At 42.1% G+C, this 24,301-nt stretch overlaps 1 protein-coding gene across 4 annotated transcripts in view; it reads left to right on the forward strand.

The window, feature by feature from the left end:
• LOC127361945 (cell adhesion molecule DSCAML1) overlaps positions 1–24,301 on the forward strand; it is a 96,387-nt gene that overhangs the window by 61,027 nt on the left and 11,059 nt on the right. The window contains exons 6-23 of one of the 4 annotated variants that reach the window (XM_051397137.1): positions 163–438; positions 1,023–1,322; positions 3,967–4,109; positions 4,649–4,778; positions 6,556–6,834; positions 8,187–8,306; positions 8,491–8,670; positions 10,043–10,248; positions 11,544–11,640; positions 11,790–11,918; positions 12,257–12,424; positions 12,682–12,752; positions 12,845–13,085; positions 16,330–16,476; positions 16,558–16,713; positions 18,614–18,753; positions 21,818–21,971; positions 23,835–23,952. In XM_051397137.1, the coding sequence (XP_051253097.1) occupies positions 163–438; positions 1,023–1,322; positions 3,967–4,109; positions 4,649–4,778; positions 6,556–6,834; positions 8,187–8,306; positions 8,491–8,670; positions 10,043–10,248; positions 11,544–11,640; positions 11,790–11,918; positions 12,257–12,424; positions 12,682–12,752; positions 12,845–13,085; positions 16,330–16,476; positions 16,558–16,713; positions 18,614–18,753; positions 21,818–21,971; positions 23,835–23,952 (3,055 nt within the window). The other 3 variants (XM_051397136.1, XM_051397138.1, XR_007884370.1) reach the window with 3 other exon arrangements.

The following is a 24,301-nucleotide window of genomic DNA, read 5'->3' on the forward strand; positions in this document are numbered from 1 at the left end:
ATGAGACAAGCCTGCATACATGCCTAAGTACTGAACAAAGTCAGTATTTAGGTTGTAACTTGAGAATGAAAAGGTATGACTGACATTTCAAAAAGCATTTGCTTCTGTCTACCATCTTCTCTTTCTTAACTGGGCTCTAACTCGTCCTCCTTCTGTCTCCAGAGCCCCTGCGGGTCACCCTGTCTCCCAAGAACCTGAAGACAGGGATCAGCAGCACAGTCATCCTATCCTGTGCCGTCCAGGGTTCCCCCCACTTTATCGTGTCCTGGTACCGTAACACTGAACCTGTCCTGCCCGATCAGCACTTTTCCATCCAGGGGGCTCACAATGAGACATTGTTCATTTCCGCTGCACAAAAGAGACACTCGGGAGCTTACCAGTGCTTTGCCACACGCAAGGGCCAGACTGCCCAGGACTTTTCCATCATACTTCTGGAAGGTGAGGACAAAAAGCAATTACCATGTTGGTGTACAATCATGAATGTTACAATGATTAGGTGTTTCTTTGTATGCCTAATTAGACAATAATTACACATGGTTTATTTATATCCACCAAGAATGCTGGAGAACAAGTTATGTTATCATGATACTTGATATATCTGTTATCTGTTTGCAGTTTGTCTGTAATTCCACAAAATATAGTGGAGAGGATGTTAATTGGGCAAGACAGAACTGACTGACCTCACCTTATTGAGTAATAAATAGGCAGATATGATATAATTAATTAGATCTAGTTTGATCTTGTCAATGATTTGCAATTTATTTTGAGTAAATGCATTTCATGAAAACATATATGCACACATATATCTTCAAATGGTTCTAGCACACAAAAAGATTTTTTTTTTTTTCATTCAGGGCCTTACTGTAAAAAAAATGTGTTCATATGCTTCCACTTTGCAGAGTGTTTTAGTCTCTTGTCTCATCTTCCCACCATAATGCTGATTTGAATCCAGTGCTTACTGTAGCTACTATTTGTTTCTACATTCTCACCTCACATCTCTTTGTCATCTGATTGTTTCTCAGATGGCACACCCCGTATCGTTGCCTCCTTCAGTGAGCGGGTGGTGGTTCCGGGTGAACCGTTTTCCCTGATGTGTGCCGCCAAAGGAGCTCCTCCTCCCACCATCACCTGGACCCTGGACGATGAGCCTGTGGCCCGGGACCTTTCTCGTGTCAGAGCCAGCCAGTACACGCTCTCCGATGGCAGCACTGTGAGCCACGTCAACGTCAGCAGCCCGCAGATTCGCGATGGAGGAGTGTATCGGTGCGCCGCACGAAACTCGGCCGGTAGTGCCGAGTACCAAGCGCGCATAAACGTAAGAGGTGCCTGTCTACTTTTCAATATCAGTCATACAGAGGCTTCTCATAGCCTGACCCCTACCCCTACCCTGACCCATATCCTGTACCCTTCTATATCTCTACCTCTATGTACTGCATACTACTTTTTCTCTTGTTTGTTTTTTATTTTTCGTTCTGTCTGTCAACACCTATATGATTATTATCTGCAGCTTTTGCAGCGGTTTTGTTCCTCCAGCAGCCCATAGTGTTTGTTGTCTGGCTTTCTCTTTTCTCTACGTCCTCAAGGTTGCTGTCCTGTTGTCTCACTTACTGTAGCTCTGCACATGTGCTCGTGTGAATGCACACATACATATGAACAAAAACAAAAAAAACAAAGACACCTACTCATCCACCTACTGTAGCTATCCGAATGTAAACTCACATGCACACACACAGACACGTTTGCTGGCAAAATGTTAAAATAGAGAAAGTGTAGCTTAACATATGGAGAGGAAGAGTGGCTAAAGGAGAGGAAGTGAGACAAATGGATGAAGAAACTTTAGAAAAGAAAGAAACAGATGGCCAGAAACGAAGGGAAGAGAGAGAAATGAGAGAAGAGGAATGATGAGGAGAGGAGTGCTAGTGCCAGGACTGGTGATGTCAGTGTCGTCGGAGACGACAAGGATGATGAGTGACACCGATGGACAGGGCTGTATCTCTTTCTGCATGTCCCTCTCTCTCACTTCTCTCTCTCTCTCTTTCTCTCTCATTCTCTCATTCTCCCTCTCTTCTCTCTCTCTCTCTCTCTTTCTCTCTCTCTCTCTCTCTCTCTCTCTCTCTCTCTCTCTCTCTCTCTCTCTCCCTCTGTGTCCTTTGGTGAGATGTGTAGTTGTGACATGTGAGTCTGCTCTAAGGAGACATGCCAGAATGATCATTGGAGTGGGAATGAGCACCATTGCCAGAGAGCTTCAGCCCCACATGCAGCACAAACTGACACAAACACAGCCGATACACACACATGGACACACACATGCATAATGACACATGAAAAGGCAGCAACACACTAGTATGCTTATCCACTCACTGAAATGTGATACACTCAACTTATCCCATTCAGTGAGGGGCCGACAGCAAGGGTACTGAGCCACCTAGACATAGTTGAACACACATACACGTGTGTATGTGTGTTTGTGTGTGTGTGTGTGTGTGTGTGTGTGTGTGTGTGTGTGTGTCTGTGCAACGGCTCTACTGAATAATACATCTTTCACTCGTCAGAACTTCAAAGCTCAGCACACGCTGAGAAAGGGAGGAGAGTGAAAGAGAGAGAGAACTGGGGGTAGGAGGGCTGGAAGGAGAGACAAAAACAAAGATACAAGATGAACAATGGTGAGATGGTCGGAGAAGAAGTGATGGACGATTGAGTGATAGCTCCCAGTGTCTTCCAGTAATGTTAAACACATTTTGTGTCCATCTAACTGTCTGTCTGCCTGCCTGCATACAGCCTTCAGTCTATCTTTTGGAAATGATACATGACCAACATATTGAGGCAGTTAGGCTTTATTTTTGTTATTTTTTTGTATTTTTTAGGACACAATTCATATTCATTTTGTTCCAGTTAGGCTACAAATTATGTGTTGAGGTTACTATTGCTCAGTCTCTCTGCCATTCAAAATACTATAGCCTATTTAGTGAGTGTTCTGATCTCAAATTTTCACATGTTCATCCGTTATAACACAAATAAATCAATGCATTTACTACTCTACGCAACCATGGAAAATGCACAGCACTTATGGACAGAAACAATTCATGATTAGGTTGTTAAAGCCAATGAGTTCTGTATTAGAGGATCCTGCAGGTCCTGAAGCACCCGACACAAATGTGGCAAGTGCATCAGCATGAATTTAAATAAAGTACAAAATAAAGTGTCAATTTAGTTTTCTCATCTTTTTCACACACTCACTTTCCCTCTCTCTGTTACTCTCTCTTTTTTCGACTAGTCAGTTACATTAAATGTTGGTTTGTATGAATGTCAGTAACATTAAATAAAATTGGATCGCTAATCCAATCTGACCTGTAAACAAAAACACTATTGCTGCTGCTGCTCTGAAGTCCTGTATTACTGTGTTTGGTTTGCATTCACTATGGGAAACAATGTATCTATCTAAGTATCAGAGAAACAGGGGCATGATCCATAACATTTTCATCCCCTTTTTGTTTCCCCTGCCTAAAGCTGAAACTTTTTACTTTTAAAGGCATTGGATAAGGCTTATTTTTAGTTCATATGGTATTAAGGTAGCTTCATAAACAGCTGAGTAACTGTATTTGTCTAGACCTAAAAATCCATGATGACCTATATGTGTCTGGGTTGAGCTGAACAGATTTTCAACAGAAAACATTTAACAGGTGGGTGGGCAGAAGTGGGATGGCGCATCTCAGCAGTAATGGTCAGAAAGTGCAGGAATGCGCTCCTCCAGAAAATACATAAAGGCAAAACTTTCTAACCTCTCTCTCTTCTTACACCCTACATGCTTTTTTCCTCTCCTGTCCCTTCCCTTCTCCCCAACTCCCTTCCCTATCACCCCTCCCCTTTATTCCTAAAATTCCACTACCTGTGTCTGACACCATCAACTAATGATCTTCTTTTCCCCTCTCTTTTCTTTCTCTCCATCTCTCTCCGTCTGCCCATCAGGTCCTCCGAAGATTCGGCCTATGAAGAACATCACTGCAGTGGCAGGAAGAAACACTTTCATAAACTGCCGTGTGATTGGGTACCCTTATTACTCAATCAACTGGTACAAAGAGGGGCTTCTCCTGCCTGACAACCATCGCCAGGTGAAGTTCACTTTCTGCATTTCAGCTAAAAGACAATAAAAATATATCAGAACTTATTTCCCATACAGCACTGTATAACACAAATATACAGTATGTGGACACATAAATCCTATCCTATGCAGATACATCTTGTACAGAGTATTGTTTGAAGGCACAGTCTGTACTTCTCACTTGTAATAAATTCTTGTAAAACAGGCTATGAGACATTTGTGCTGTCATGTCTATATAGCGGAAGTTCAAGCAAGCATTTGACAAGGAAGAAAAGTTTCACTGTCAGCTAAACAGCGGTAACGACCACTGAGTTCTGCAATCCCCGTCAGACAACTTTTTATTTATTTATTGCAGTACTCTATGTTTTGTCCTTTTTGATTCATCAGTAGAGAAACAAATGAAGACACAAAGCAAATCAGGGGGACTTCTTTATGCATCAGTGTTGGCCATGTTTTGATCTTAGCATCATCTCAGTTGAATTCATAGCTCTGTGTATGAAGGCCAAACATGTACCATCTCTGAATGTAACACTGCTGATCTCTGGTCAGGTGGTGTACGAGAACGGGACTCTGAAGCTCAGCGATGTACAGAAGGGGATGGACGAGGGGGCCTATGTCTGCAGCGTGCTCATCCAACCCCAGCTGTTCATCACGCAGACTGTCTATGTCACTGTCAAAGGTCAGTCACAGGGCGGATCCGTTTGGAAACAAAATAACTTTGTGGAAGATTTTCACAGGTTTTTACTTATGGCTAGGGTTTGGACAGTCATATAGATGTCTCTTAAAACATACATAGCACAATAGCACGCATTTTCTTATTTGGTGTGTGGTGTAAATGATAGGCTACATGTTTATACTTATATGTTTGTTTGGGATTTTCCCAAGAAGGTGAATACACTGTAAGTACAATAATATATGGAATTGTGATTCTAATTGTGATTGTTTTAGTGTGTTAACTTGAAAAAATGATGAATCTAAAAGAGGGTGATTGTAAGAGGGATGGAGCGTGAGTAAGATTGGTTTATAGCAGGAGGATGTGAGTGAAACAAGGGAGAGGAAAGAAGAAAGCTGTATGCATTGCCTCTAATAACCCCTGATTAAGGGGCGGAGTGGCCTAGTGCGCTCTCTCAACCACTCAGCAATTACATGGAGCAGGAGTGCTATTGTATAAGATGTGTGTGTGCAACCCGTATGCATGCATAGATGTGTGTGAATGATGAAGTGTGTGTATGTTGTGCTGTATGTATTTTGCATGTGACCTTGTATGTTATTTCGCGCAGCTCTCCGCAGCGATAGCATGACATGTTTGTTTTAGGAAGTTGTCTCGTGTGAATGTGGGTTGTGTGTGTTTCGACTTGACATTAGCAGATGTGTGAAATTTGTGGTGGTCTCGTGTGTGGTCGCAGTGTTTGCGTGCACATGCGTGTGTGTGTATGTGCATTTGCTGCATGTGGGTGTAGGTATGTGCTTGTATGAATGTGTGCTCGTCATGTCTCTGATTTAATTAGATGAATTTTAACGAGGCCCAGATTAAATCCCCCAGATGTCTCAGCTGTACACCGCCCCACCCTCAGCCCAACCACCACCATCCTCCCCTCCTTCCCCACTCCAAACCACCGCCATCACCTCCGCCGCTCTCCATAGCAACACCGTTCTTCCCCCTGCGGATGGGGCTCTAATTAGAGCAGCTATTATGGGCTGGCTTTAGCAGGGCAGGGTGGGGTGGAGTGGAGGGGTTGGTAGGGGGGCACAGGCGACTGCAGAGTGGGTAGTGGGCTAGTAGGCCAGGCTGTGGGGGTGTGGAAGCTTTTGGCTGTCCAGGCTTAGATGACAGACTGCAGACCACTAGTTTACCAATCAGCCAGTCAGGTGAAAATGACAGATTGTGATTCATGCCCTCTGAAAAAAATAATCTATGTTTTTTTGTCTCCCTTCTCTGTATCTTTCTCACCCCACCTCTACTCCCTTAACATCACTCACTTTCCACCGCATGTCCTTTCGATGCCCCCGAATCATCAAATCTCTGTGTCTACCCATATTCTCCCTGTGTCTTCACATCTGAATTTTTTCTCTTTTCTCTATCTTTCACTTATTCATATCTGCCTCAAATCTCTGTCTTCACCTCTTACTCACCCCGCTCATTTAAACAACCCTCTAACTGTTTTCATTCATCTTTTTTTCTTTATTTCCATTCCCTCTTTGCCTTATTCTGTCTTCTCTCTATCTACCCTTTATTTCACCCTGTTGCCTGTCCTTGCCCTTTTCTCTCCCCCACTCTTCTTTTCGTCATATATTTCCTCGGTTTGATCTGTCTGTTCTATCTCTTTTACTTCTTTTAATTTCCCTTCAATTACTTTGCCTCTACTACATTTCTATGTACTCTCCCTACACTATCACTCTCCTTCCTTTTTCTCTTTTGCTTACTCTTTCATCCTCCCCTCTTCTACCTCTCTCAGTTCCTCCACTGATCCAGCCATTTGACTTTCCTCCGACTTCCATCGGTAAATTGATGTACATCGCCTGCGTGGTGTCGTCTGGAGACATGCCCATACGCATCACGTGGCGCAAGGACGGGCAGGAGATTGTGCCCTCCTCGGGCATCACCATCGACACAAAGGAGTTCATGAGCTCCCTCCAGATATCCAAGGTGTCGCTCAAACACAATGGCAACTACACCTGCATTGCCAGCAATGATGCTGCCACTGTCAGCACAGAAAGGCAGCTCACAGTTACAGGTAAGGAGGGAGGAGAAAGCTAGAGAAGATAGAGAATATGAAAGTGATATTTATCAAGGACTGAAGGGGGGTTATTCTAAAAGAGCACTGCAGTGATTTAGTATTGCACTTAAATACAGTTGGGTGACTTGGGAGATGTAAAAAGTAGTCAAAATTGAAGCAGCTCTTTTAGCTCTTTTAGTCTTTGTTATGGGTTACATTGCAAAAACACTGGCTCCTTCACTTCCTATAATACAACTCAATAGCACCGTTCACTAGACACTCCCTGAGTAAAAACCCAAATATTTCAAGCTCCAGCTTATAACACAAGCTTCTGTTTCCTCAGACTGTCGAAGCTTCAGACTACAAAACTGTGTCATACTTCCTGTGAATAGTACATTGACTTTGACATGTAAACTAAAATTGAAGGTACATTTATTGAAGTATTGTACCTAAGAACAATTTTGATGCATTTTTTAGTATTTCAATTGTATGGCACTATATACTTAGCCTCCACTACATACCTTTTACTCTATTACATTGTTTGACAGCTGTAGTTGGAGATTCAGATTTCAGATTAGGAATGAGGTAAGTTTATGAAATACGATGCATTATTGAAGATTAAACCAGTGGTTCCTAACTTTTAAACTGTTACTTAAACATGGGGTGAGCGATTCAGGAGAGATCCACTACCATGATATAGTGCAAAAAACAACTGCTGTGCAGAGAAGACAAGACGGTTTCTCAGAGCTAACAGACCAGCTCCCCACAGTGATACTCACAACTCTCCTGCTACTATAGCTAACATCCCAACAATAACATATTGTGAGAAACTAGAAAGTAAGCTGAATGTCAGTGGGCAAGTAATTTAGCATTATCTGACACACAAGTCCTGGCTGGAATAACAAGTTAGTGTTCTGTGGCTCAGTCCCATCCACTTGTTTGTTTCCCATTCGCATTGTTTCCCAGAGCCAGGACTGTATACGACCATCAGATGTTTTTTCAGCACACACACAGAGTTGAAAGCTAGTGGATTGTGAGGAGATATTTGCTGAATTTGAAAAGATGTATTGGTTTAGAATTGCATTTCTTAGAATTACTTACCTCAGCTTTAAGAAGGATTTGGAATGCAAGACTTCTACTTATGTGATGGAGTATTTTGACTAAAGTAAATCATCCGAATACTTGTTCCATCACTGAAAATTAATTTAGTGGTAAAGTAGTGCTGTTTTATGTTGTGTTGTTAGTACTGTTAATGTTTTGACTGAAATACTTTTTACTGGCCATGCAGGAAACATTAAATATGGTTCCAGTGTAGAAAAGAACCAAAATTGTTTGTCTTTTTATTCACTTTTCTTCTCCTCTTCCTCCAGTGCCTCCTCGGTTTGTAGTGCAACCCAACAACCAGGATGGGATCTATGGGAAGGCAGGAATCCTAAACTGTTCTGTTGATGGATACCCCCCTCCTAAGGTCATGTGGAAGCATGCCAAAGGTACACTAGGTACATGACCCATCTTTCATTCTTTATCTATGTACTGTGATGCATCTCTGTCGGCTTTTCTCTGCCCATTGTCATATTCATAGGCTCATACTGCCCATAGTACATTTGATTAAGATGTAGGGATCGTCAGTTACTGTACAATTCATCATAATCTTCTCTTTCTCTGTCTGTCCAGCGGGTATTGGGAACCCGCAGCAGTACCACCCTGTGCCTCTGACGGGCCGTATCCAGATCATGAATAACGGCTCTCTACTCATTAGACATGTCCTGGAAGAGGATCGTGGCTTCTACCTCTGTCAGGCCTCCAATGGTGTGGGGTCAGACATCAGCAAGAGCATGGTCCTCACTGTTAAGAGTGAGTATACAAACTCACGAAGGCTAATGTAGCAGAGTATGAGTTTTTCATGGCATAGATGACTGCAGTGAGACCATCTAGGATGCTCCAGTGCTCCTGCTTTATCAGTCTTAATACACACACACACTTGCTAACTGTGTCAAACCAATGAGCCATCATGTACTGCTCTCTCTGTGCTTTGTGGGCACGAACATACACACATACATGCACACTGATGAAATGGTGGAGCAAAGGAGACCATGGACGTAAAAGCAAAACAATAAAGAGCAGTGAGAGAGAGAAGTGCGTGTGTGTACGCATCTGTGATAGACAGTGAGAAAGCAAGCTACTGAGCAATTGATCTTTTGACTCTTGGGATCTGTCTATAGACAATCAAAAACACTTTGAGCTCAATCATTATCTGAAATCAATCTCTCCATCCTGCCTTCGCTGTCAGTAACACCCTGTGTAATGCAATGTGAAAATGCATTGGGAAATTGTACATGCACACACACGCACAGACTGTCAACATCAAGTAGGGCATGTAGTAGCAGCATGCAGTACCATGACCTTACAAAACAGCTGAACCCTCCGACAAAAGAGAGGTTCATTTTTGGCTCCTTTTTGGCTCCTTTTGACACACAGGCACATATAACCAGGTGCACGTGAATACAACTGCTAGTTTCACCATGTTCTGCTATCACAAGATTGCCCCCCCCCCCCCTCTCCCTCTCTCTCGCTCTCCTTCTGGTGTTAGTGTTATTGATTGAACCGTTCCTCTCCTCTGCCTCCCTCGATTCTGTCTCTTTCGCTCAACGGAGAGGGAGGAAAAGAGGAAAAGAGGGAGGGTGAGATGAATAAGTGATGAAAACAAAACAGCAAAACCCTCCTCCGATCGGTATTGTGTCTGTGTGTGTGTGTGTGTGTGTGTGTGTGTGTGTGGGTGGGTGTGTGTTGGCCAGAGAAGATTGAGTGTGTAAGTGGTTTTGTGTATAGAGTGTAAACGAAAGGTAGAGTGTATCGTTTTCGCCTCTTCATTCACCTAGACCCCAATGTTAACTATTGGAGAATGAGAGAAGAGGTTTATTGACTTTACCTCATTGACCATAGCTCTTCATTACTCTACTGCAATGGAACTTGGCTACTCTGAACTCCACCTTTTTAACTGCCAGCTGTCCTGCCCTTCTCCTCTCTCCTCTTTCCCTTCTTTCTCCCTTCTCACTTAAACCCTGCTTATTATCCACTTACTCCTTCTTTTCCTTCCCCCTCTCCCTCTTTTATCTGCCCCTGCCTTCTAATATCCCTCTCATCAATCTGTTTACTGTCACCATTCCCCCCCTCATTTGTCCTCACCTTCTCTTCATCTCACACTCCATTTCCCTTCTCCTTACAGTCCCAGCGATGATCACCAGTCACCCCAACACTACCATGGCTAAGAAGGGTCACGTGAAGGAGCTGAACTGCACAGCCAGGGGAGAATGGCCCATCATCATCCGCTGGGAGAGAGGCGACACAGTCATTGACCCTGACCGCAACCCCCGGTACTCCATTACCACAAGTCCCAATGAGAAGACGGACGAGGTGTTGTCTACACTCAAGGTAAGAAAGACTTAAAACACATTAAGACAGCAATGTGTTTATGACCCTTACTCAGCTGACAAATAGATTCAATTTTCTCTTTTTCGCTTTTCTCTTTTGTCTGTTTGAGCTCTGTTTTTAATGCGCCAAGGTGTGAAGTGTAGAGCCCATTCTAGTGAGGTGTGTGCTGTATTATGGAGATGTGTTGAATAAGAGTGAGATTAGAGTCCATTATCATATCAGTCAGTGTGCTAGAGGTTGTTAAAGGCTAGTATGTGCCTCCCCACCACAACATACCCCTGGTTTGTATTGGAGTCCTGACCAGATTCTCCTGAGAGGAAACTAATATCTCCGAGACATCCAGACTTGCATCCAAGTGTGAATGTATAGTAACCTTACATACTGTATGTTGTCAAGAACAATTTCTGGACATATCAAAGGCACCATGTCATGATTCTGCTCTACCATGCCATGTTTGCCATGGCAGCGTTTAAAAGTGAGTTGCTTCAAGTGATGCATTAATTTGCCAGAATCCTAAGAACGATGGGGATGGTCACTGGTAACAAGTGGTACCAAAGGAGCTCGGTGTTGTAAAGAGGAACTGAATAAACTTTGTCCAGTGAGTTCACAGGATGTCATCACCTCACACACAACTCGTTTGATTTATGCACGAGACCACCGAAGATTGTGTGTGTATTTTGCACAAGATTTTGGCTTCCGCAACTGTGGTTTGACAATGTGCCCAGATTTAACAAGTACGTATCGCCTTTGTATAATAAAAAAATATATGAATATATATAATATAAAGTAGTTAATCATCTGAAAGGGAAGTCATCCAAAGAGTGTATGTAAGCAATCATGGATGGAAATTCCTGGTGAGACTCAAACAGTTATAATACGAGCTTTACTGCTCATATTAATACCATAATCAGAAAATATGTGTGCATTTATATTTATATACTGGTTAAAGAATGTATGTATTTAGTAGATGACTGCAAAGAGGACACACCTTCACCAGCTTAAGTGCATAGTGCATTTTGATGCCATTATTCAAGCAGGTGTCAAATGGTGCAAAAAAAGTGAATCTTGACACCAAAAATGTAGTGTATCACTAGACGGGTGACACTTCCCCTATCGTACCTCACCTCCCAATGCAGTACACAGTGAGTCACCTAAATACCAAACAGGGATGGTGGAGGAAAAACTCTCACTGGGCCACTTCTCCATCACAAAGTTGTGCTTTATGCAGTTTGCCAACACAATGATAGTTGTCTATCTCTTATATTTTCTCTCTCTTTCTACCTTTCTCCCTACAGCTAAAGCCAGCAGAACGTGAGGATTCAGTCTTCTTCTCCTGTCATGCCATCAACTCTTACGGAGAAGGACGAGGTCTTATCCAACTCACTGTGCAAGGTAACCATTCCTGTATAAATGCATTTAACAATCTCTTGATATTGATACAAGCTATACAAACCTACTCTGCCCTCTTTCCATACAAAATTGTCTCTCTTTCGGTGATACCATTTCCTCCTTGCCTCCCTTTTCCCTCTTCTAATCTTCAGAACCCCCAGACCCTCCAGAGTTGGAGGTTCGAGAAGTAAAAGATCGCAGTATGAATCTCCGGTGGACACAGAGATTTGATGGAAACAGCGTCATTACCTCCTACGACATTGAGTATAAGAACAAGACAGGTAACTAAAAAGAGTATATTCAATTTAATTTACAGGAAATTAAGATAGAAAAGTGAATCTGACAGTGGAGTAAGCTAAACTGTGCTTCTTTTCTTTATTGCAAACAAAGTCTTAAATTGATTGAGTGTCAAAATACAAACGCTACATTTTTCATTTCATTTAAGAATTTTATTTTTTAGGAAGATTATAGGGAACAAAATAAGACTTAGTATTGAACAGGATGGAGAAAATACAAATCTCCAATTATATCAAAATAGTATTCGAAGTGAGAAAATGATGGCAATCTCAAAATCATCACATCAACATGACAATACTATTGTTATCTTCTCTTTTGTCAGATTCCTGGGAGCTGAAACATGCCACTCGAAATATCTCTCCCACCAACAATCAGGCCAACATAGTGGACCTTCACCCTGCCTCCGTCTACAGCATCCGCATGTACTCCTACAACTCAATAGGCAAGAGCGAGGCCAGTAAAGAACTCACCATCAGCACAGAGGAAGCACGTAAGTATCTTGGCAGAACTACTTTTGACTAATACGTATGTGAGCAAATATTTCACTTTTTATGGTTGTATTAGATCTAAGCCAGTGCCTCTGTGTTGACAACGTCACCAGCATTTTGTATTGAAAGTCTATCTCAATGAAACTGACAAAAAAAAACATTGATTGTTGTACTCCAGTATATTTCAGAGCCATGACACTTGTTTTGTGCAGTAGCAAAACTCCTCTGTTTCACCCCCTCTGTCTCTTCCTCTCTGCAGAGCCTGATGGTCCTCCCATGGAGGTGATCCTGCAGCCGGTGACCTCTCAGAGTATCAGGGTCACCTGGAAGGTAAAGTATTGGAATTGGCTGCCTTCTGAACAGCTATGTACTTCCTTGATGATTCTGATGTCAGCACTGTCTTTTGGTTTTCTGTTCTCCAGGCTCCCAGGAAGGAGCTGCAAAACGGGGTAATCCGGGGTTACCAGATCGGTTACCGAGAGAATGGCCCAGGCAGTAATGGCCAGTACAGCATTGTGGAGATGAAGGCCACCGGAGATAGTGAGGTCTACACTCTGGACAACCTGAAGAAGTTTGCCCAGTATGGTGTGGTTGTCCAGGCCTTCAACAGAGCTGGCACAGGGCCCTCTAGCTCAGAGATCAATGCTACGACACTGGAAGATGGTGAGGATCACAATAAACAACATGCATACAACATGGCATGTACGAACGGGGTTAGCAGTGAGGGAAATAGGTTACAGCATGGTGCTGATTATATACAGTGAACGAGTAAACTGTCAGACTAACTGTATGAAATATAATCCTCTGTATGCTTTGGCTTTGATTCACAGTTACTGCTTTTTTTCTGTTGCCATTGTTCTTTTTGCTTTCTGGCTGTCTGATCTGTGTCAAATCATGCCATGCTTTGTAACCCAAAATTACTACATTCTCTCTATTCTTTCAACACAAATGAGTGTTGGCTGCTGGAATCCAAATGCTTTTTACAAATACCAAGGACACACATGGTCTCATAGACACATTACACATTCAGCTGCACTGCAGAGAGGATTGAGTGATCCCTGTACAGTGAGACATGTGGAGATACTGTCATGCATCCTGATGGCTGATGGAGGGTAGATGGGCCAAATGTTCAGTGAGTGAATAGATGAATAAATGAACAAATGACTGAATGAACTACAAAAGCACTTCACAAAAGGCCTCACAATCCTACGCAATATTTAGAAATGTTTTGGCTGCATGTGGCTGTGAGTGTACAAAAAAATGCATATAATGAGAGACAATTATGGATTATTATTGTCATTCAGGTAAGTGCAGTAGTAGCAAAATAGCAAGTCTTGTAATCTTAAGAAACTTAAAATAAATAAATGAATTGATACAGAACTACCTTCTACCAAATCTTCAGGGAACTTTTGAGATATCTTGTTAAACTAAAAGACAAACAAAAGGGGGCCAAATACTTCTTGGTGGAAGTATTCAAAATAATCCCTTTCTAGATGCACATGTTACCCTGCTGAAAGGAAATGTGGATATTTTTTAAGCGTAAGTAATCACAAGCCTCCAATAGTTCCTCAGAAAGTATGTGGGAGAGAAGGAAAGGGCTGGTGTAATGCAGTAAACCAGTAGGACAATGGTCAACTGGACTTAATTTAGTTTGTGGATCCAACCTCCAAAGGTTATAATTTACTCGGCAATGCAGCTTCTCCTTTTATTCATTTCTTTCTTAAGCTGCATTATTTGACTTTTGGCTACTAGGGAGCAGAATAAATCCAAAATAAGCTGACAGATGTTTACATAAAAACACTGATAAATACATATTTAAAAGCAAAAAACTAAAATTTTTACTCTGTGGAAAACTTAAAATATTTAATTGTTCCTTCCTGCACCTTTATTCTTTAAAGTTGTTGAGTTTAACGAACATGCAAACAGAGTCATTTAAACTTTTTAATGCATCTTTATCAATCTCTATCATACGTCATCCACATACACACACACACACACACACGTCACATACATACTTGTCCACCCAGTGAACAGTTGGCTGAGCCCCATTGGTCTAGAGCAGACAGAGCCCTCCAGTTCTTCCCTGTGGCTGTCACCGTGGCGACAGTGATATTGATGGCCATTATGATAATAGTGATAACAACAAGCATACTAAAAATAATTATAATTAGCTTGTCTCTCTGTCTGTCTCTCTCTCTCATTCCCTCTGCTAGCTTCCTGCTGTAATTATCCACAGCTGAGCGCATTGTCTCTCTGCTCCCTCTTTTCATCTTTTTCTGCCCTTCCCTTGCTCCCCTTGCTTTTAACTCTCTTCCTCCCTTCCTCCCTTCTTCCTCTGCCCCTCACCCTCCATCTCCTCCTCCCTGCAGCCCCAGTCCAAACCTGCCTTTCATTATGTTCTTGTGTTCCCCATCTTTTGTTTTTCCAAACTTATGCACTTATTTATGTAAGGTTATTTTATACATCAACAACCTTAGCACTGATTTATTATGCTTTTTTTCTTTACTCCTCACTTATCTGCATTCCTCCATCTGTTTAACTCTGTGTAAGCCCTAATTCTGACAATTTGAATGCACTTGAACCACCTCACCTTTTTGTTCACATCCACTGTCAATCCTTATTTCTCTTCTCAGAAAGGTGTGACTCTGGAGGGAGGATCCGGACTATATTTTTTTGCCTTCTAATTATTTAGACTTAGAGCCTAAAGGTTTATTCATGCAAAACCCTATTTCAGTTTTCTAATCCTCCTTTCTCCTCTCCCTCCCTTCCTCCGTCCTCCTCCCCACCTCCTCTCTCTTCACCAGCTGCAGAGAAATTCCCTGGTGGACTTGGCCCAATCTCTCTCTTTCATTGCTCTCTGTCTTTCAGTTGGTTCTCTTCCTCTCTTCCTGCCCCTCCTTCTCTCACAAGTTGACTTCTGTTCATCATCAACAGGGTGCGTTGTTCAAAGGCTGAAAGACTAATGGTCAGCGGTAGCCAATAGAAGAGACACCTGGACTGGCTGGGACAGAAGGAGGCTTGTACAGAGAAAGAGAGATGGTTGTAGAGATGGTCCTATACATCAGGCTGCACGCATGTCATGAGCTCTTTATCTATCGCTAGCCTGTTTACTCACTTCAGGTTTGATATGGAAATGCCTTTTAGGGTTTCAGAGAGGGTTTATTTATTTTTTTATCGGCTAGCCATAGCAGTCCTAATTTTGAGACAGCAGCTTTTGCTTTAACGTAAAAAGAATAAAAAATTATATATTATTGACCGATCATCCAATGGACCAGTCGTTACAAATTCATGCTGTGCAGCTAAATTTTGTTCAGACCCACAGAAAATATTCATAGATACCAAATATGTCAGCTTAAATTTTGCCGAAATGTGTATGAAATAATTGAATACATATATTTGTTGGAACGGCTTCAATGAAGATTTGGAACAAGTTCACACAGAATATATGATAGCCAGGCAGTGAGGGTGATTTTTCCAACCTTAAAGCTACTTAAAGGGTAGATTAAAACGGCCAAAAAAAAAACAACCTGGACATCTGGACAAAACATCTACAATATTAGGTTTTTAATATTTCACTCATCATATAGCTTCAGCGAAGAGCTGGAACAAGCTGATATGGAATATATTTGTGATATTGTCACACTGTGGAACAAGATCATTTTCAAACCTTAAAGCTACTTAAGGGGTTGAAGAAAACAATTAAAAAGGATTAAAAAATTCCTTGATTCTCTCCAGTTTATCTGCATATTTACCCCAGTCCTCAAATGGGTTGTGAGCTGTGTTTTTTAACCTTCAATGAACAGATCTTTTCTATTGAATTAAACTACTAAATACAAAAGGTTAGATAACTGAAGCTAAATGGTTACTTATAATACCTTTTATCATCTCTCTCTCTGTTTGTCTTCAGTGCCCAGCCAGCCTCCTCAGAATGTGCGAGCCATTTCTGTAACATCGGATGAAGCAGTCATCACATGGGCTGAACCTCCCAGGATGACACTGCATGGGGTATTGAAGGGATATCGTGTCGTGTTCTGGGCTGTCTTTCCGGATGGAGGTGAGTTGTCATCTTACTTCTATGACTAGTAACATCTCTGTCCTTGGTCTGAACATCTCCCTGCGCTCTTTTGTTTCTCAGAATGGGGTGAAATGCAAAACATCACAACCACTAAGGAGCAGGTGGAGCTCAGAGGCCTGGAGAAGTTCACCAACTACAGCATCCAGGTGCTTGCCTATACCCAGGCTGGAGACGGGGTCCGTAGCAACGTCCTGTATATCCAAACCCGTGAAGACTGTGAGTCCACATTTTAGTAGATCTTTCCACGCAGATAACCTGACCTACAATAATATGCCATTTGCTTTGACCACACCTATGGGGCAGGTCTAAGGGTTTTTGTTCTTGGTTTAGGCTGCAGTGTGGGAGGCAGAGAGCCAGGGGGGGTAGAGAGGGTCTTTGTAAGGCTGAGGTTGCTGATTAAAACCTCTTTGTGCTCTGATGTGCCATTACCAGTGCTAATGAGAATTAAGAAGCCAAAAAGTGTGTGTGGATAAGAAGCCTAAGGGTGTGGGTCTGTGCATGTGAATATGCGGAAGTGTTGGCGGGGGTTAAGTGTGTGTTTGCATGTGTACAATGTCTAAGCATTGGTGTGCGCGTCAGTGTGTGCATGTGTGTACAGGCACTATTGTTTGTGTGCAAGTCTAGCTCAGCACCCAGCACAAGGAGAGGGATTAATTCTTTGTGGCTTAAAGAGAATTAATTTTGTGCTTACACTGGCGGGCTGTGGATTACATCCGTATCCGCCTCTCCTCTCCCTCCCTGGGGCCAGGCAGAGGAGGAGGCAGGCGTCTGGAGATGGAGAAAATGAGAGAGCAGAAGAGAGAGAAAGAGAGAGATAGAGGGGGGGGGTCTAAGAAGTGTCATTTCAGAAAAGGCCTTTATTCTCTCTTCCTCACTATATCTCCATTTTATGAGCCGACCTCGCTGCGATAGCTCTTCAAATATGTGTGTTGTGTTAGTCTTTGAGTTTGTGTGTGCGTGAGTGTGTGTGTTTATCAGGGGCAAGCTAAGTGTCTTTTTTTTCCCCCTGATGCGGGTTGACACTGTGTCCAGGGGCAACCTCTTCACATACGTTGAACATTCTCTGTCTCTCTTGGTCTCTGCTTTCCCTTTGCCCTCAGTTCTGTCTGTAGCATATGGAAAAGTGTTTGCAGTGAAATTGTGCAAACAGACAATTCTCAGCCTGCCTTTCTCTGCCTTTGCCTATTAGACACAAAGACAGTAGACAGACAGAGATTCATTATTCCGTTCTTTTTTATGCTCTTCCCAAGAGACCCCCACACCCCAGCATTTGGTCCCTTTAAAAATGTGTATGTGTTTATATAGACATGAATTTATTTTTGGATTTAATGTTTATTGCAGTATGTTTACTTTAAATTACAGCATGATTTCAAATTTTCTCAGGATCTTCTAAGCTTCTAGGTGTTATCATCAATGTTACACCAAGAACCAAAGACTGCATGTTTTTATTACACCTGATAAGAACAAATACATCAAAATAATCCATGAATCCCCGATAGAGCATTAGCTGCAGTACACCATGCTAACACTTAAGTTAACATTCAACTCTCTCAACTCTCCTGATTTTTCCTGGAGTTTCCTTATCTTCATTACCCAATATTAAAACAGAATAAAAAGAAAAAAAGAAAAGTTAGCATACAGATTCTATTTTTTATGCAAACAAGTTGCTGGTCAGTTAATACTGTACAGTGAGTTGTCCATATGACAATATGATACATGAAGAAGGCTGATAGTGTGCACATCCAATCTCAGTTGGGTACAGGTGCACTTTTCTCATTCTGTTCTTGATTAATTCTTAATTGTGAAAATTATGGAATTTCCAAAAGCCCAGGCCAACTTATAGTTGAATAATAAAAAATAAAAAAATCACATTAGAGCAGCTGAAACCAGTCAATGTTTGACATAGCAGCTTAAAAATAAAGATAGATCCTTAGGAGGATTAGAAGCAAAAGTTATCACCATTACAAACATTTTTTACCTGTTTGTTTCTTTGTTTGTTTAACTAGTTTTGTCTTGAAAACGTGAAAAAAAGGTTTACAGTACATATAGACAAATATAACTGGTTCATGTTTTACTCTGCCCTCCAATTCTCTCTTTTTTCTCCTTTATGATTCAGACCCCGGACCCCCAGCTGGCATCAAAGCTGTGCCCTCCTCTGCCAGCAGTGTTGTGGTGTCCTGGTTACCCCCTCACAAGCCAAATGGAATCATCCGCAAGTACACCATCTACTGCTCCAGCCCCGGGTCAGGCCAACCGGTGAGTTAAAAGAGGGGTGCAGAGAGTTTCAGGATAGAGAAGTGAATGAAAGAGGAAAAGGAGGAAGTGGAGCATCCAAACATGGCTGACGATGAAGGGGACATGATTCCATTATCCTGTTTTTATGGAGAATATGGCTTCTGTTAGCATCATATGAAATGTGTAAGATAAAAGAAAATTGATTTAATTATGACGTTTTGCATTTGCATGTTTATTATTATTGTGTGTGTGTGTGTGTGTGTGTGTGTGTGTGTGTGTGTGTGTATGTGTATGTGTATGTGTGTGTGCGTGTGTGTGGTCCAGTGCTGCAGTCTCAGCAAGATGTGTGTGTAAAATGAGCTCTCCTCATACCGCAGTGTGTGTGCGTGCAAGCTCACCCTCCAGCCTCATTTGCATATCTGTGTCTCATCACGTTGCCAGGACAACCTCATCTGTTCATCAACGAGGGCAGAAAACAAACCGACAGGAAACACACACTCTCACTTACGCACACACACACACACACACTCATAAATGTATCACACCATGCGTATAGAGGGACATATATATGCAACTCATGTTTTTATGACAGTGTGAATACAAAAGCTATCTATCTATCTATCTATCTATCTATCTATCTATCTATCTATCTATCTATCTATCTATCTATCTATCTATCTATCTATCTATCTATCTATCTATCTATCTATCTATCTCTTTCTCTCTCTGAAGCCCCCATGCAGAGTTTGGGATGATTACTATGTAAATGAGTGCGACTGGAGAGAAGGAAGGAGGGATGGGGGGGTCAGACACACCGCGCGGGGAGTACTTTTGTTCCTCTTTTCATTATCTCGCTCTATCGTTCCCCGGATCACCGCTATCTCCACGCCGGAGGAATATTTTAATATCCGTTACAGCAACACACACTCTCTCCTCCCTCCCTTCCTCTCAACATCTACCCACCCATTCATCTATCCATCCTTCCCTCCTTCCATCCATTCATCCCTACATGCGTCCATACATCTGCCTGCAGTGGAGAGTATAGAGACAAATGTACAGAGAGGAGAAGAAGAAGACATTGATATACGTGAGAGTTGGGGAGGGTGGATGCAGAGAGGATGTAAAACAGAGGGGGGTACTGGTGGATAGATGGAAGGAAAAGCAAGGAGTGGGCCCACAGATGACAGGGAAATGTGGAGAGGGACAGGGAAATAAAGAGGAGGATGAAGAGTGATGGCAGGAGGAGAAGGGAAGGATGGCACAGTGGGGTAAAGGATAGACAGAGAGGAAAATACAGAAAGGATGGAGACAGGAGGAATGGATGATGAACAGGGAAGACATGGAAGTAATAAAAAACCCAGTGGATTCCTCCATGACGGCCTGCTCATAAATGTGAAAAACAACATGAATACTGGAATCTATTTGCCCAGAATAAACCGTTCTGCAGACAACAACCCAGCAGGCTAGGACAGAGCTCAGCAACACTGCAGTGTCTTCGCAGGTTTTTACAGGTCTGCTGCATTTACTGACTCTTCAAATCATTTGACACTCGTATTGCCATCCTTATTTCATCTGTGCACGAGCGCCTGTCAGTCAGAAATTCAAGTCGTTGTCAAACTGCAGTAAAACATGTGATTTGGAGTGCGACAGTGAATATTATGTGCCATCCAGCAGCGTTTGTGTGTGTTAAATTTGTGATTGTGTTATCTTTTTTTACTATTATACATAGTTGAGACCAGCAGCAGAGTAACACACTGACTGTTGAGGGTGTGTGTGTGTGTGTGTGTGTGTGTGTGTGTGTGTGTGTGTGTGTGTGTGTGTGTGTGTGTGTGTGTGTGTGTGTGTGTGTGTGGTTGTGTGTGTACCTGAGTGTTGGGATACCTGAGGAGTAGATGAAGAGTAGGAGTTGAGGGAATAAGGGTATAATTGGTGGGTAGGTGAATAGTGACTGGCAGGCAGTAAAAAAGAGAGGTTCTGTCTATTAGTGTGTGTGTGTGTGTGTGTGTGTGTGTGTGTGTGTGTGTGTGTGTGTGTGTGTGTGTGTGTGTGTGTGTGTGTGTGTGTGTGTGTTGAAGGGACAGTGATGCATATATGTCTAGACAGCAGGCACATGGCTGGGTTAAACACACTGCAATTACACATCCACCTCCAGGTCATGTATGCCACTGTATGTGTGTGTCTGTGTGTGTCAGTATATTCGTGTATGTGTATTTGTGCTTGCCTCTTCCCCTGCCTGTTTATTGGACTCCTGTTCTCTCCTCTCCTCTTCTCTCCTCTCCCCTCCTCTCTGTCATTGCTGATGCCTGCAGTAGATAGGCCTCATTAGTGTATGACTGTTCATGATATCTCTGACTGACTCATTTGTCTGTCCCCCATTGTCTTCCTCTGTCTCATATCTCTGTTTGCCCTCCCTGAGGAGAACAGAGGAGGAGAGGGAATGGGCTTCACTCCCCCTCGATCCAACCCTCTTGTCTCCCTTTCTTTCCTCCAGCCCCATCCTTTCACAGAGCATTTTTGGCATATCATAATATAATATGCCCCAGAACCTCTGTACATTAATCCCCATCATTCTCTCTCCTCCTATAGTGCTGACTCGAGGAGAGAATACAGGGCTAGGTTCACATTAGAGTGATGTTCACTCAGTTCTTCACATTACGTCTGCCTCTCCAGTAAAGTGACAAAATGATCTTGTCTTTGGCATCACCCTGATTTTACTTTGTGCTCTTCAGTACATATGATACAATGTAAATGTTTTGATATTATAATAATACATGTGAGAAAGCTTTTTTTAATTGTGTTTTGTGAGCCTTTAAAACATTTTCTTTATTGTTTAACAAAATTCCACCAGTTTCCACAGAAAATCAATTCATTTAAAATATTTTTATTGCAATATATAAAATATAAGTGTTTTTAGCCTCTAGCAGATTTGTTGATTAACTGAATTTTCCTCTATGTAAGGCTTTATATAATATTGCATGACATGTTAAGATGTTTGGAGTGTGCTTAGCTCTGAAGTATAAATCATATCGTGCCTGCAGTTCCTCCTGAGATTAACACTGTCCTTTCCCCTTTCGGCTCTCCCCAGCTGCCAAGCGAGTATGAAGCCAATCCAGAGCTGCTTTTCTACCGAATCACTCACCTCAACCACCGGCAGCAGTATCTAATCTGGGCTGCAGCCGTCACCACTGCAGGCCGGGGTAACTTCAGCGACAAAGTCACTGTGGAGCCAGCGGCCAAGGGTGAGTAGCTGCATATGAGAGGGAGAATCATAATAGGTAGGATAGATGAAGAGACGTACAGTAGAGGTGTTTACAGGTCTTTGGGAGTACTACTGCATACGTGACAAGTTATATAAAGCCTTTTGTGTCTCCAGATGGAGCTATGTGAAATCTGGTAAAGTGACTCAAGTGATGTCACATATCTATCTAGAGTCACTGTTGGTTGGTGCTGAATACTGCAGGTCTGAAAATGCAAAAAATCTGGGTATGGGAAGTTAGAAAGAAGTAAGGTTACCCGATTTTTGTAGCCTGCTCCTCATCCGTTTTTAAGGCTCAAGGCTTTCAGCCGTTACTTGCACAACACAACTGAATCTCTCCCCGTATTGTTGGCAGTCAAATTGCATTTTTTAACTGTCTATCATGAATCTGCTACATTACAGGAGTGCAATGCTAAATCGAGGGAGTCCTTTTTAATTGACTGTATGTCATGTAATTCCACATTGCTTCATAATGACATGTTGTCCTTCAAACGCAGTTGAAACACATTTATGTATTCATTTAAAAGAACTTCCAACTTCACCCAGACAGCTGAAAGGCGTTTGACCTTGATGAATGACTCTACAGCATCCTTTTTTCCTGACTTTTCCGGTTCTTTGCTTGTTCAGTCTCTCTGTGCTTCTGATATCACTCTCTTTGGAGCTCTTACAACACTGCTACTGTTAGAGCAGTATTCTTCAAGCCTCTTATTGACAATGCCATGAGCTAAAAATACTTTTAAAGGATGTTTTTCTCAACATCCCTCATGACTGTGAATCATGTGAATAATCGCCCCTTTACTCTGTCACTTACTCTATATAACCCTTCTCTGCATATTTTTTCAACCTCTCCTCCTGTTTATGTGTGGCTGTGTGTTTTGACTTTATGCAACAGAGCAGCGCATGCTATTGATTTCAGAGTTCAGAGGGCACCAGATAAACTGGCCCAAATCAGGGAAATGATAAGAGGGGGAGCATGAGGGAGGACAGCAGTTGGACAGGAAAAAAAGAAGAGTGAAAATTATACAACAGGGGCAGAGCAAACTAATACTGAAGACAATAGAGAGGCAGAGTGTTTAAGAAAATGAAGAGGGCAGTTAAATCAATAGGCTTTGGATTAAAAGACAGGAAGAATAAGAGAGTGAGAATGAATAGAGTGCACTTTCCACCATGTTATCCTTTTCTATATCTATTCATTCCTTTGACTGCAAAGGTTTGCGGGTGCATGTGTGTGTGTTCGTATGGGTGGGTGCGTCAGCTGATCGGCAGCTGTAAAAGGCAGTGTCCTCCAGGCTTGCCCACTCAATACTTCATTCAACCTTAACATAAGTGCACTAGAGCACTAGCATTAAGACGCCAAGCTCGAGGAAGAAAGAGAGACAGAGAGAGCGGGTGGGGGAGTGATGGAGAATAAGAGGGTTATGTGCTTGAATAGATGAATATTTTTTCATATCCTCTCTGCTTATTCTTTGTCCTGTCTTGTATTATTATTCATATGCTATTCTTTGCTGGACAATGTCACATTTAACACAGATTTCTTTCCCACCAAGTGTGAATCACTGTAAATACATTGCACTCTCTCCACTAGTAAATCCTGTTTATTGGAAGAATCCCAAATGGAGAACAAATCAATGTACACATTGCATATCAACCATCGCATTTCTGTATTGATCAACACATTCTGAAACCTCTACAGCATTTGTTTATTGGGTTTGAAAATTGTTTATTTGACAATGGCAAGATTAACCGATTGGTAGATATTAATTAGGCCTTTGCCTTTCTTGTGTATGTGTTAATGCCAATAGCTCTAATAATATACCTTTAATTTTTACTCTTCATCCTCCACCAGCTCCAGCTAAGATCCTGTCATTTGGGGGCACAGTGACCACTCCTTGGATGAAGGAGGTGCGACTTCCCTGTAGTTCAGTAGGAGAACCTACACCTACTATAAAATGGACCAAAGACAGGTGAGAATCCTGCCCAGAAATGTTATGTAAAGGTGAATGGGAGCAGAGTGAATTACTATTAAAGAATCTAATTTGGTTCAAGAGAAAGTTACTTAAGAGGTGGCAAAAGTACACACATTTATACTCAAGTAGAAGTACTGATACTTGAGTAACAAAAAGACCCTTGGCAAAAGTAGAAATATTGATTCAACTTCTTTACTTTCTTTTTTAAGTCAATTGAAAATGTACAGGTTTACAAAAAAGTAAAAAGTACTCTCTTGGTTTCTACCTCTCTTGCTGTTTGTGTGTAGATGGTTGATATTCTGGAATAATGGCATATAAGTAGTACTTTAGAAATTTACAATTTTGC

The sequence above is a fragment of the Dicentrarchus labrax genome, unplaced genomic scaffold (assembly GCF_905237075.1).
Source record: "Dicentrarchus labrax unplaced genomic scaffold, dlabrax2021, whole genome shotgun sequence".
In the NCBI taxonomy this organism is placed as follows: Eukaryota; Metazoa; Chordata; class Actinopteri; family Moronidae; genus Dicentrarchus; species Dicentrarchus labrax.